At 35.5% G+C, this 11,909-nt stretch overlaps 1 protein-coding gene across 1 annotated transcript; it reads left to right on the top strand.

Annotated features, from left to right (window-relative positions):
* Positions 1 to 4,566: 4,566 nt before the first annotated feature.
* Positions 4,567 to 10,251, top strand: LOC121313885 (transmembrane protein 196-like). Its single transcript, XM_041246669.1, has 4 exons — positions 4,567 to 4,741; positions 5,741 to 5,797; positions 6,970 to 7,224; positions 9,725 to 10,251. The coding sequence occupies exons 1-4, from the start codon at positions 4,577 to 4,579 to the stop codon at positions 9,791 to 9,793; spliced, it is 546 nt and encodes a 181-aa protein (XP_041102603.1). The 5' UTR covers positions 4,567 to 4,576; the 3' UTR covers positions 9,794 to 10,251.
* Positions 10,252 to 11,909: the final 1,658 nt, after the last annotated feature.

The following is an 11,909-nucleotide window of genomic DNA, read 5'->3' as shown; positions in this document are numbered from 1 at the left end:
TAGATGGGCACCTGAGTGAAAAAGTCAGATTGCAAACTTCCCTAAATGAAACACAAAGGGGCCACATTGGAGGGAAACCCACTTCACTCTTCAGAGCAATGTAAGCACCTTCCAGACTGAATCAGTGTCGTCTTTGGAGGCCCTAGACTATTGTAATGTTGTGTTCCTTTTTTTTTTTTTTTTTTTTTTTGGCAAACTTCTGCATGTATGTGTGTGGCAAAGTAGTTTGCAGCGTGCAGGTGTAGAGGTGATGCAGTGCTCAAGACAAAGATAAACAACAAAGTACTGGTGAAGTGATGGTTTATTTATAATCCAAAGTCTGATGACAACCGTGAACAATAAAGATACACAGCGATATGTATTGCTCTGTTAAATCCATGGGTTCAGTCCCAAAATAATATACACGGTATTTTTAAACACACACTAATACACAAAACACAGTCACAAGTTCAAAGCGAGTGCTGCAGTGCTAGTGGTGCAAATACAATTTATCATGATCACGGAGTAGTGTTGTCCAGGTTTGTGCTGGCCTGTAGCTACAGCTCCGGATTGTGTTAGCCGTCGATAATAACAAACAAGTAGATTTTAGGTAAGCACAACACTCACAATATAGTTTACGTTCTCCTTCCGGTTCAGCATTTAACCATACAAAGGAACAAATCACCTTGCTGCGTCCCCTTTCTAGATGGCCGACTTCTCTCTAACCCTGGGAATGAATTGTCTGGCCATTCAGTCTAGGGCACTCTGCTCCCTTTGCACAGTGCCCTCACAGGTCGGGAGGGAGATTTGTCTCCAAGAGTCATTCTGTCTCTGTCACAATGTGGTTTCAGTAAATAAATCAGTTGTTGTGAAATATGTGGATTGATCAACAACCACATCTTTGAACTCTATTTAGTGGCCAAATAAATAAAGTAGATCATATTCATCTCAGAAAGGAATTGCCAGATGCTGTGGAAGCCAATTAATTGAACTTCCACAAAGACACAAAATTAAATAATTATATATTATGGTCATAAGCAAATACATACATGCCATGAGGGTGGGAAGATGTATAATGAGCTGGAAAGTGTCGCAAAGCAATTCAGTCACTCGAAAGCATAAAGCCACTAACCATTCAAGTGTACAATACAAGTGTAATAAATAGGATAGATGATAACAGCTATGAGATATAATTTCAATCCAATTCCCTTATCCATCTACCACTCAATGTTTACATTTAAAATCCACACTCCCACCCTATCAAGCATGGCGTTACTAGCGCAATCAGTTAGGTATAGTTGCCTGTCTTGTTGTAATTACCTTGTATTTCTCGTAATGATTTGTTTAGAGTGGTGCTCGTAACCTGTGCCATACTAAAAATATCTTGTATAGTTTTTAGTCTCATAACACTTCATATATATAGATTAGAAATCAATGTAGACTACCGGGATTAAAATAATATTTAAAATAGTTTAGTTTATCACACACACGCACACGCACACGCACACGCACACGCACACGCACACACACACACACACATTATATATATATATATATTGTGTGTGTGTGTGTGTGTGTGTACTATATATATATATATATATATATATATCATTTGTTTTATGTAATCAGTTCTTAGAAATTCTGGCATATGATTGGTTATAACCTCATCACAAGCTAAAAATAGATCCAACTGTTGCCCCCGTGACGCTGCTACAGTCAATAGTTTTTTTAGAAACTGGTTCTGTTATATTCACACTGAGCGTCCTTCCTCTTCACACAACAATGCAAAATGACGGACAAAGCCGCATCTGGACCTCCTGGGCAGTGGTTTTGTTAATTACTAAATATACTACAAAATAATGATGCTGCAAACACTTAAATCATCATAAAACGTTTGCTTTCAGTGTTTTCTGACTTCCTACAATTGAAACAAATCCAAATAAATATGACGTTCACAATCTCAACCTACTCCTCCAAGAATTCTATGCTGCAGTGAGAAAGCCAGATAGACAGTTCAATGCCAAAAAACCGTAAATAACTCTGCGCTATGGACTCAAAAACATTGCTTTCTTTTCTTTAAACAAATAAGGACTGCACAACCCAGCTCATCAGTGGGAAACTAAAGGCCCTGCGGGAAGAACTATAATTACCTGCAGGGCACAATGATCTCAGCCTGTGGTTAGGCCTATTCATTTTTAAATGATCAATAAGGTGGCTGTTTCCTAAAACCGAAACAGTGTACAATAAGACAGCAATGTGTATTGGTCATGCTTACACTGTTCATTATGCAATATGTTGCACAAGAATGAATTGCTTTCTTCAACTATTGTTAGATTAGTATACTTTTATAAGAAAGTGTTCATGGACAATCTGTTGTTATTATCTGAGACACTTTCATTTTGGATTTGGACTTAACAGCTTATTGCCAAATGTTAAAAATATATAATTTTCTGAAGCTAAGTAAGTGATAATTAAAACATAATGAGGCATTGCTGGTTCAATAATGGTTCTAATGTCAAAGTCTTCTGTGCAGGTGGAGTTTCTATCAGAAGAAAATGAAAAAGTGAAATGGTAATAAATAAAAAAAATATATATATGTCAGTATCCATAAAGCGATAATGGCAATAATCATATAAAATATGCAAATTTTTTTAACTTGTTTTTACTTTAATGTAAAGGAAAATCCAGTAAGCCTTAGGACTAGGACTGTGGAATAAATAAGCATTCATATGCAGTTATCCATTTATTAAAGTTCCAATTGTGCAATAAGGGTGCATGTGTGCATACACCACTGAACTGTAATGGTTGTGCACTTTTTATTTGTATGTTGAGGATTAAGACTTTTATTGGTAATTTCCTATGAAACAAATATATAGACCATAATAATATATCTTTGCTCAACATTGGCTATATAGTTTTGGAATAAAGCTGTTATCTTGACATTTTAATTTGGTTAGATTTCCCTATTGCAAATGTATTATTAACTGTTTATTAACCTAAACTTCAATACATGTGTAACTGCAAATAAATATGTACTTAACAGCAGCATCAAACATATTAACAAAATAGTGTAGATGGCACAGCACAAGACATGTTGATGGCAAATGTGGACGTTTTAGTGCATCTTTATTATAAAAGAAGTTATAATATGTGGAGGACACCTTGTATGCAAAAGGATTTTTTCAAGGATGGACACAATTTTCTGTGGAGTGGTTGTAGATTCCTAGTATTTGTGATAGGTAGAGATGTAAAGCTCAAAATACATAGATACAAAATTGCACACATTTACAAATGAATGTAGAAAATGGAGGTCAACAATAACTATACCTCCTCAATCGTGGTATTTCAGCTCAGCATACAGACAAACAAAACAATCTTTTCTAAAGAGGTCTGCTATTTTGTCGAAGTAATATAGATTTTTTTTTTCTCAACATATTTACATCATACAGACTGCGTTTTATTAATTTCTCACAAAGCCATTTTGAGGAAAACAATCTCTAGATTACTACAGTAATTGTGTTTCACGGTATGGTATATTACACATACATTTTTAGTGCCTATCCTTGGTGTAATATAATGCACTCTGGGCTATCATATGAAAGGCTTGATGAAGACTAACCTTCTACAGTATATATAAGATCGCTGCTAAATGCCTACTGGCAATGAGGGACACGCTGTGATTTTTCACGAGGTACTTATGTATAAAGAAACTTCGGCAGTCATTGGAGGTTGAACTGAGAGGGATGCTATTCGGTTTGTCACTGTGTTATAATGTGTTTCAGATCTAAGTAAATAGAATTTATAAAATTTAGCAACCATGGCTTATAGCTTTATGTAGTGTATATGCGAATTAGATTTCTGCTACAGCTGCAATAATATTAGGAGATAATAACATTGTGTTTATTTTGGGTGATTTAGCGATTCAGCGATTCAGCTAATTAAGAGATTCAGCTTTTGGAAGAAGTCGAATGCCTACTACAATCTGCAGTGACATCAGAAAGTTAAGCAATAGCACTGTTCTATAATCTTTGTGAAACTGTGGAGTGGACAGGTTCGGGGAAATTAGATTCAAGCTTTGTTTCATAATCGGAAAGAAAGGTCATTGACATATTTTTTTATTTACATTTTTTAATTTACTTCTTTGTTTATTTTTGACACAACTGAAAAACTACTAGGTATAGACAATAGCCAGGACGTTTTGTGCTTCGTTAAAGAGACACCTCAGAAAGAATACCACCTGGACGGCGCTTGCAAGCCAAGCTCAGAATGCACTGCAAAGGGTAAAAATACAACTGAGAATTAGCCTTATCTACTTTAGTGTGGTCCACTGTATCAGCAGCGACTGGGATTTACATTATATTTTCCTGGATTATTATTATTATTATTATTATTATTATTATTATTATTATTATTATTATTATCATTATTGCTTCTAGCAAACTTTTTATTTTTATTTTTTCAGAAACGATGGTCTTTCTAGGGAACAATTGTTTTTCCTACAACGTATTGCTTATGCTCTGAAACTGAAGCGGTTTTTTGCAGAGGTGGAACGCCGGCTGATTTGTACTTTCTCTGAAGGAATGATGCCTAAGAGAGGATGTGTACCAGGAGGAAGATCATCTGCAGTCTGCTGGTGCTGTCTGTGCTGGAGATAGGACTCGGGGTGTCGAGCATAGCTTTGGGGGCAGTGGGGATCAGCAGAGTCAATGCCGAGCACAAGCCACAACTGGGAGATGCTTCTCCGGTATGGAGCGGGGTGTGTGTACGTCAGACATTTCACTTGCTTTTAATCTACAATTTAAAACTGTTAAGAACATGATTTTAAAGATGCATCATTATTTTAAAACTTTCCAATCCTGAGATGTGTGTTAACTGATTCTTTATAGTACGCGTCTAGGGAGCCACACTATTATTATTATTATTATTATTATTATTATTATTATTATTATTATTATTATAGTGGTGTTAATAACATGTTAGCAACACGTACATGCTATTAACTGGTATTTACTAATGCAGACTTCTAATACGATCTGTAATACGAAGGTTCATTTGTACATTATACCTGGTAAGCGATGGTGCACCTTTAATGTGATCTGCATGATCATTTTTGCATTGTGGACCGTTCTTTCTGAAAGTAAATGGTGCATACCAAGTATTTGGGGAAAGTACAGTACATTACAAGACCAGCTACCCTTGTCTGCAAATAGTCAAGGATTTTGGTTTTGAAATAGAAGCACATTATAACATAATTATGTAAACAATTCTGCAAAAACATTTTTTTTTTTTTTTTTACAACTAACACAACTAAATAAAATTATCACTTAACATGGAAGACTAAGTTATTTTTCCATTAAAGTGGCTTAAATTTTACATTTTCCTTGAAGTGATATTCAGAATGCATTATAATTATTGAGCATTGAGGCTCCATTGTAGCAACAGAGTGTGTATAAAAGTAGTTCCTTGAACGCACTGTTCATGTTAGGAACCCTTAGTTATGGTAATGTTGGTGGTTATAATGATATTTAGAAATATGTGGTGTCATACTGAACTCATTAAAAAAAAGGGTAAAGTACTTCTGTGTTAGTCTTCTATCTGACATCGTTTAAACAGTTTGTTTTATTTATATAATTCAATAGACCAAAATGCTGCATACAATGCAGCATGAGAAACATATGAGATATGATATATGTGAAAGTTTCTGATGGAATGGTAGATTTTCTTTGGTTTGCTTAAACTTGATATTGTTTTTCCTTTGCAGTTTCTAATATGTGGTCTCTGTGGGGTAATATGTGCCAAAAAGAAATCAGGACTCATTGTAAGTAGTTTATACTAATGTTAAAAAAAGAGGAACATTTTCTTCTTGTTTTTATTTTTGTGTTTGTTTGTTTTGTGATTTAGTGTAATACTTACATCTGTCAGAACAAACAAAGTCAAATGGACAAACTTTCAGTAGTGACTTAATCAGTGTAGTTGATTTGTGTGTTTTCAAATCACATGCAGTTTCATAAACAGCACTGGTAACATGCAAACCGATATGGTGTGGTGCTCTGCACGGCCTCATAAAAGTTATCAATGTACTCCATTTTTCTATATTTTTAGAAACTGAAGGAGATTTTTGCCAAAATACATTTCTATAAAATGTGTAAAGTGAGTGTATGGTCTATTGGCATCGTACAACACTCCAACACATGAGTTAACAACACTCAATCTGTGTTAAACCTCTGGTTAAGGAAAAAAAAAAAGATTATCAAGCAAGTTTTTGTCCTGCTATTTGGTGTGCATTATTTAATTTACTATCCCTTTTTTAACACGGCACAAGCTGGAATTTGACAGTGAAAAGTATCCCAGATTCAGTTTACACGTGATCTCTAGGAGGTTATTGGTAGTACTAATAAGATTACTTTATTAAAGAGATACTTTATGGCATATATATTTTTGTAATAATTAATCCTTACACCAGCATGTGATGTAATCCTCTGTATAAATAAGGGAAAAGTGCTCGCATTTTTTTTTCTTAAATATCTCAGAGCTTCCCTACTTTAAACTACAATGTGTATTCTTATTTCAGTGCACGTAAACACATGTTAAGTCATTTTGTACAATTTTAACATATTTGTTAAGTTCAGCTGCATACTTTCTTGTGCAAAGTTACTGGATTTGTCCTTCCAAATCTTCTCAGGAAACCCCATTTTTGTTTTAGCATACATAGGAACTCTAGCACCCAAAAGAAACAAATCTGAAGCTGTAAGATACTATCCTTAAAGGTATATCCACCTCAAATATATTAATGGGGTGTGTGCAAATTGAAAGTGCAGGTTAGCAGGTAATTGGAAACTTCATCTTTCCAAGGACTGGGAATACATATCCCTGGATAATATATTATGGTCCAGGTGTGCTAAGATCAGAATACATAACCATTTAATGTTTTATTTTTATAATTCTGGTAACATTTATAATGCATTATGCTCCTTTTTTTTTCCTCAACAGATGATATTATTTTCAGCCTGTTGTATCTGTGGGCTGATTGGAGGGATACTAAACTTTCAGTTTGTGCGAGCACTTGTGAAAAAGTCCTCCACTCTTTACTCTCTGCACGTTGCTGCCATGTCACTGGCCTGTCTGGGGATTGGTGGCTGCACACTTTCAGCCTGGCTCACCTGTCGCTTAGCCAGCAATGAGCAACAAAGGATGTTTATAGAAAGGGAGCACTCTCTACACCATTCCCACGAAATGACAGAGAAAGTAGGTTATTGTTAATCTATTTTTTTCTGCCTACACATTCTAATATGGTATAGTAAGGATTACTAGGATTACTTCCAGTTTCAAATCCACTTATAGCTTGAGTATTGGGTTTTCAAATACTTATGATGGTTGCCAAGTGAGTTTTTCAAAGTTTTCAAAACTCTTTATACAGTTTGTAAACAGATCTTTAAATGAAATGGTGCACTAAAGCTTAGAGGTCTAGAGACAACCACACACACACACACACACACACACACACACAAACACACACACACACACAACATAACCGTACAGAGGTCCGGTATGTAGTGAGAAAGGAAGCAGAAAAATTCCATACAATTATTAACAGGAAGGAAGGTACCAGGTTCACACCCGGCATTGCTAAGACTATGGCATCACCTGATCTTTTGATCTTTTTTAAAACAAGAATTTTCATAAATGTACAAAACATCCCACCAGCTCATTGAAATCTGAATAGTGTTGCTGCAAAGAGTAAAATAAAAACACATAGATTAAAACTGCTAATATAGTAGTAGTTTAACAAGTTGCAGAAAATGAGCAATAATGCCAATAGCATATTTTTTTCTTGTTTTGAAATGAATGATTCTATTTGTCTAAAATACCCGACAGTGACTTCCTGCTGATATCACATGACTTCACCTCTTTCTTTTTGTTTTGAATTCACATTGTGTATTTTATGTCTGCGTGTAAACAATTCCCACGGTGCTGTTTTATACTTCTCCACGTACCGGACCTCTAGACCACTCTGTATTGTGTGTCTGGCTCTTAAGTATTTGTTCGGTAATTCGGTTTTACTTTTTTCATAAGAATATTTTGTTCTAAATCAACAGCATGTGTAAATTGTGTATGCTAGCCTGTGGTAATGTCACTAATATAGAGCTGTTGTAGATAAAGCTGAGGTTGTGATATATTTCAGTTTAAAGGAGATTGCTGAGCAGACAAACTGCCATTAACTAAATGAAAAGCAAGCAAACAATATAACAAAAAGCACCAAAGCAGCAGTGTCATTCTAGCCCTTAATTGTGACTCTGAGGAAACACAAGATATGTTGAAACCATTACTTCTTATTAGCAAAACATTCACTGTTGTTCCTTGTTATTATAATTTTTTTCCTTCTCTTCTCAGACTGTATTTCCACTGACTCATGTGAAGCCCATTTATCCTGCCACTATGCCACCTCCCTAACACAGAAGTGAATGGGTTTCACAATTGAGTCAATGTGACAAAAAAGTCTGGAAAGCAAACAAAGATCAACAGTAAAACAAGCACAAGCATGTTTGTGTGTGTGTGGTTTTCTTTGACTGGTTTACTGTGGTTTACCATGTTTATTATTTTAAACTGTGCTTTATCATGTCTTTCTGGGCTTTACTGTACTTGTGTATGCTATATCATGCTTCTTCTATGCATCTTTACATTTTGTAAAGGGTTAAGTCAATATTTTGGGAGGAATGTCACTGCTGAATACCCTGCAGGAATACAAACAGTAAATCCATGAATCATGTATCAAATAAATTTGCCTCAATATTTCACTGTTGGCAGTCACTGCAGTATAAGTAGTGAGAATGGTGTAATGGTTTAGGGTGCTTTTTATTTTGCCTGCCAAACATCTGTAGAAAATGTATTACACCAACTGTATCACCCATGTATTGATCAATATTGTTTATACACAATCTTTCTCAAAGGTCAGTGAATACTATTCTGTGTGTATGCTCTTTAGAACTTTTTCATTTCCAAATTGTCATGTATATCTACTGTGGTTTGTCTGTACAATAAAAGCAGCTGCTACATACTGCAACTTAATCACTCCCACTGAAGCTTCCTACGAGAAAGAAAATCATAAGAACTACTAATCATGTAATCAGTGATGTATCTAAATAGAACTGCCTGTTACATGGTATTAATCATGCCTCCAGGGGTGAGTCACCATTAACTTCCTTAGTCACTTCACTAAATGCAATAAAAATACAGTAAAATGAGTTTCACATTAGAATGGGTTTACCAGTTAAAGGGTAGCAGTAGTAGATCAGGATCACCTTAAAAATGCAATGGGGGGGGGGGGGGGGGATTGATATAGTGAAATTCAGTGCTACCTTGTTATAAGGTGACACTATCCCACGAAAAAGGGTATGGTCATGCTGCCCATTACACTAGCAGTTGTAGTCCCCTTACCCATGACTCTCGACTACACCATTATAAAGGGGGAGCACTATACGAATTCTCCGTTTTACGTTACCTTTATGAACATTGCTGTTAACCTCTTCCAAATTGGCTTCTGCTTTTGGCTTTGCAGAGGAGTGGTTTTGAACATTCTATAAATATCATTGTGCATTCTAAAAATGTTCACTAACGTGTTCACTTAACTAACACATGTTTTTCGCTCTGTGTTACTGTAGTTGTATAAGCAAATAAGGGTCTATGAAGACTAGATTTCAACACTGACAGTAAATTATGTTTTTTTTTGTTTGTTTTTTTACAACAGGAAGTGCCAGATAACTTAAGCAATGGGATCCCCCAAGTTCTACAAAATGGAAACACAACAGTACAGTGACAATGTACAATAACAACAAATAATGGGGTTCCTATAAATATGGTAAGCAGAGAAGAACACAGAATTTGAGAATGTTTTGGGGGTGTTATTTGAGACTGTACAATTCAGTGGAATCACTCTAGACTGGACAATGCCCTGTGGCAATTGGTGATCAATTGTACTGACTACAGAAGCAGGTAACAATTGTACAAGATGCACAATTGTTTGGACCAAAAACTTTCTAGAAAAAAAAGCCAAATTCTTTTAGCTACAGTCCAGTTGACTCAACAAATGGCTTGATTAGCAGCTTTTCCTGCTGTTTTGTTTTTAAAGGACAAATAACCCTAGACTGATACTTTGCTATGTTTGTAAAATATTCACGTACAACTTCCTGAAAGCATGTGCAAAGCGTTCATCAAAAGCTTGCAGTCTGACAGTCTTTCTTAATCCACAGTTACCCCATTAGAATTATTCCTGAATGCCTGACAAAGTGCCGGTCCTTATATATTATACATATTTATCTGGATTGATATCACATTACTAGATATATGGCATTTACCATTTGTGAATGATATATTTTTCTATAAGAGCTTATTTAAAAAAAAAGAGAAATATGAGGTAACAAACTGTTGTTTAATTCTGTTTCACTATTTTACATTTAATAATACTGCAGAGTGTAGTTTTCTTCTGATGGTTCTGTTGCTTTCAGTTAAAAATGTCTTTACTTGTTTATACGACTCAGAAAGTACACATACTAAGAGGTTAAAGAGTAGTGTGTGTGTGTGTGTGTGTGTGCGTGTGCGTGCGTGTGTGTGTGTGGTGTGTGCGTGCGTGCGTGTGTGTGTGTGTGTGTGCGTGCGTGCGTGCGTGCGTGCGTGCGTGCGTGTGTGTGTGTGTGTATATATATATATATATATATATATATATATATATATATATATATATATATATATATCAAACATTTTTGAAACATTTACACTTTTACCTCTGTAAGTTGTCTCAGATACAGGGAGTTGATGCCAGTTTACATGTAATATGCACAATCATTTCAATAAAATAGTTTCCTATGTATCCAGATTGTGGGGATGCTGAACAAGGTGATAGTACAATGATAGCAGTAATATAAGGTGGACTTATTTCACGTCCTGTTGTATTTCAGTTCAAAATCAGTCACAGCCAGGCCCTACCCAAGGGAACTTGTGCATTCATGTTGCAGGAGGCCTTCCAAAGTAAATCTGTGCATCACTCTGTATTCAAATGGGAATTGTCAAATGTCTGGCATTCTTTCAGCTAACAGTTTTAGAATAATAAAAATTATTTTCACATTTTTTAATGCTGAAGTTGGAGGACAAAAAAAAACAAGATTCTACACCAAGATGATAAGCATAAGCTCACCTGTTGAAGGACAGTGTTTGTTTTAAGGAAAGATTACTGATTACTCTAGACAATAGACAGCTAACAGAATTTTCACTAGGAAAACACCTCTTGGCTGATCACATCCTTCAAATCATTTTAGGATTTGTTTTTCAAAGACTTTATAACCTTCTTGTATTGGTGTTACATATGATTCTGTGTTGCATTATACACCTCAGTTGTTACTACTGTGTATATATTTCAGCATTAAAAAAGTATTCAAGGAAACATTTATCAATTAACTTTCTATTTTATATAATACTTCTTTGTCGACTAAATTATTTTACCAGGAAAAATCTCTTGAGACGATAATTAATATATACTGTTTATTCATTGCAAAAAACTACACTAATGCAGCAGTTAGGGTTGAAGTCATTGCCACAAAAGCAAGGACTTGTGGTGTTAGGGTTTTTAACCCTAACTCGTCATTCCCACACCCACACAAGCAGCCAAAGGAGCCAGACAACACAAGCAAACACAGACTACCATCATCAGGAAAGACACAGAACATGCAACTCTTTCCAGATGACACAAGATACATCCATCATCATGGTCTGCCAGTGCTGTAGCAATGGATACACATGTACACTTCAACACATACACACACACTTTTGCAGGCTGAAGTGCGTGTGTGTGTGTGTGTGTGTGTGTGTGTGTGTGTGTGTGTGTGTGTGTGTGTGTGTGTGTGTGTATGTGTTGAAGTGTACATGTGTATCCATTGCTA

The sequence above is a fragment of the Polyodon spathula genome, chromosome 4 (assembly GCF_017654505.1).
Source record: "Polyodon spathula isolate WHYD16114869_AA chromosome 4, ASM1765450v1, whole genome shotgun sequence".
In the NCBI taxonomy this organism is placed as follows: Eukaryota; Metazoa; Chordata; class Actinopteri; order Acipenseriformes; family Polyodontidae; genus Polyodon; species Polyodon spathula.
Note: the sequence above shows the minus strand (reverse complement) of the source record. Positions and strands in the feature narration are given on the sequence as shown.

Coding starts and splice junctions, on each gene's coding strand:
- LOC121313885 (XM_041246669.1), top strand. CDS start 4,577: ATGTGTACCAGGAGGAAGATCATCTGCAGTCTGCTGGTGCTGTCTGTG. Junction 5,798..6,969: donor AAAAGAAATCAGGACTCATT/GTAAGTAGTTTA, acceptor TTTCCTCAACAG/ATGATATTATTTTCAGCCTG. Junction 7,225..9,724: donor CCCACGAAATGACAGAGAAA/GTAGGTTATTGT, acceptor TTTTTACAACAG/GAAGTGCCAGATAACTTAAG.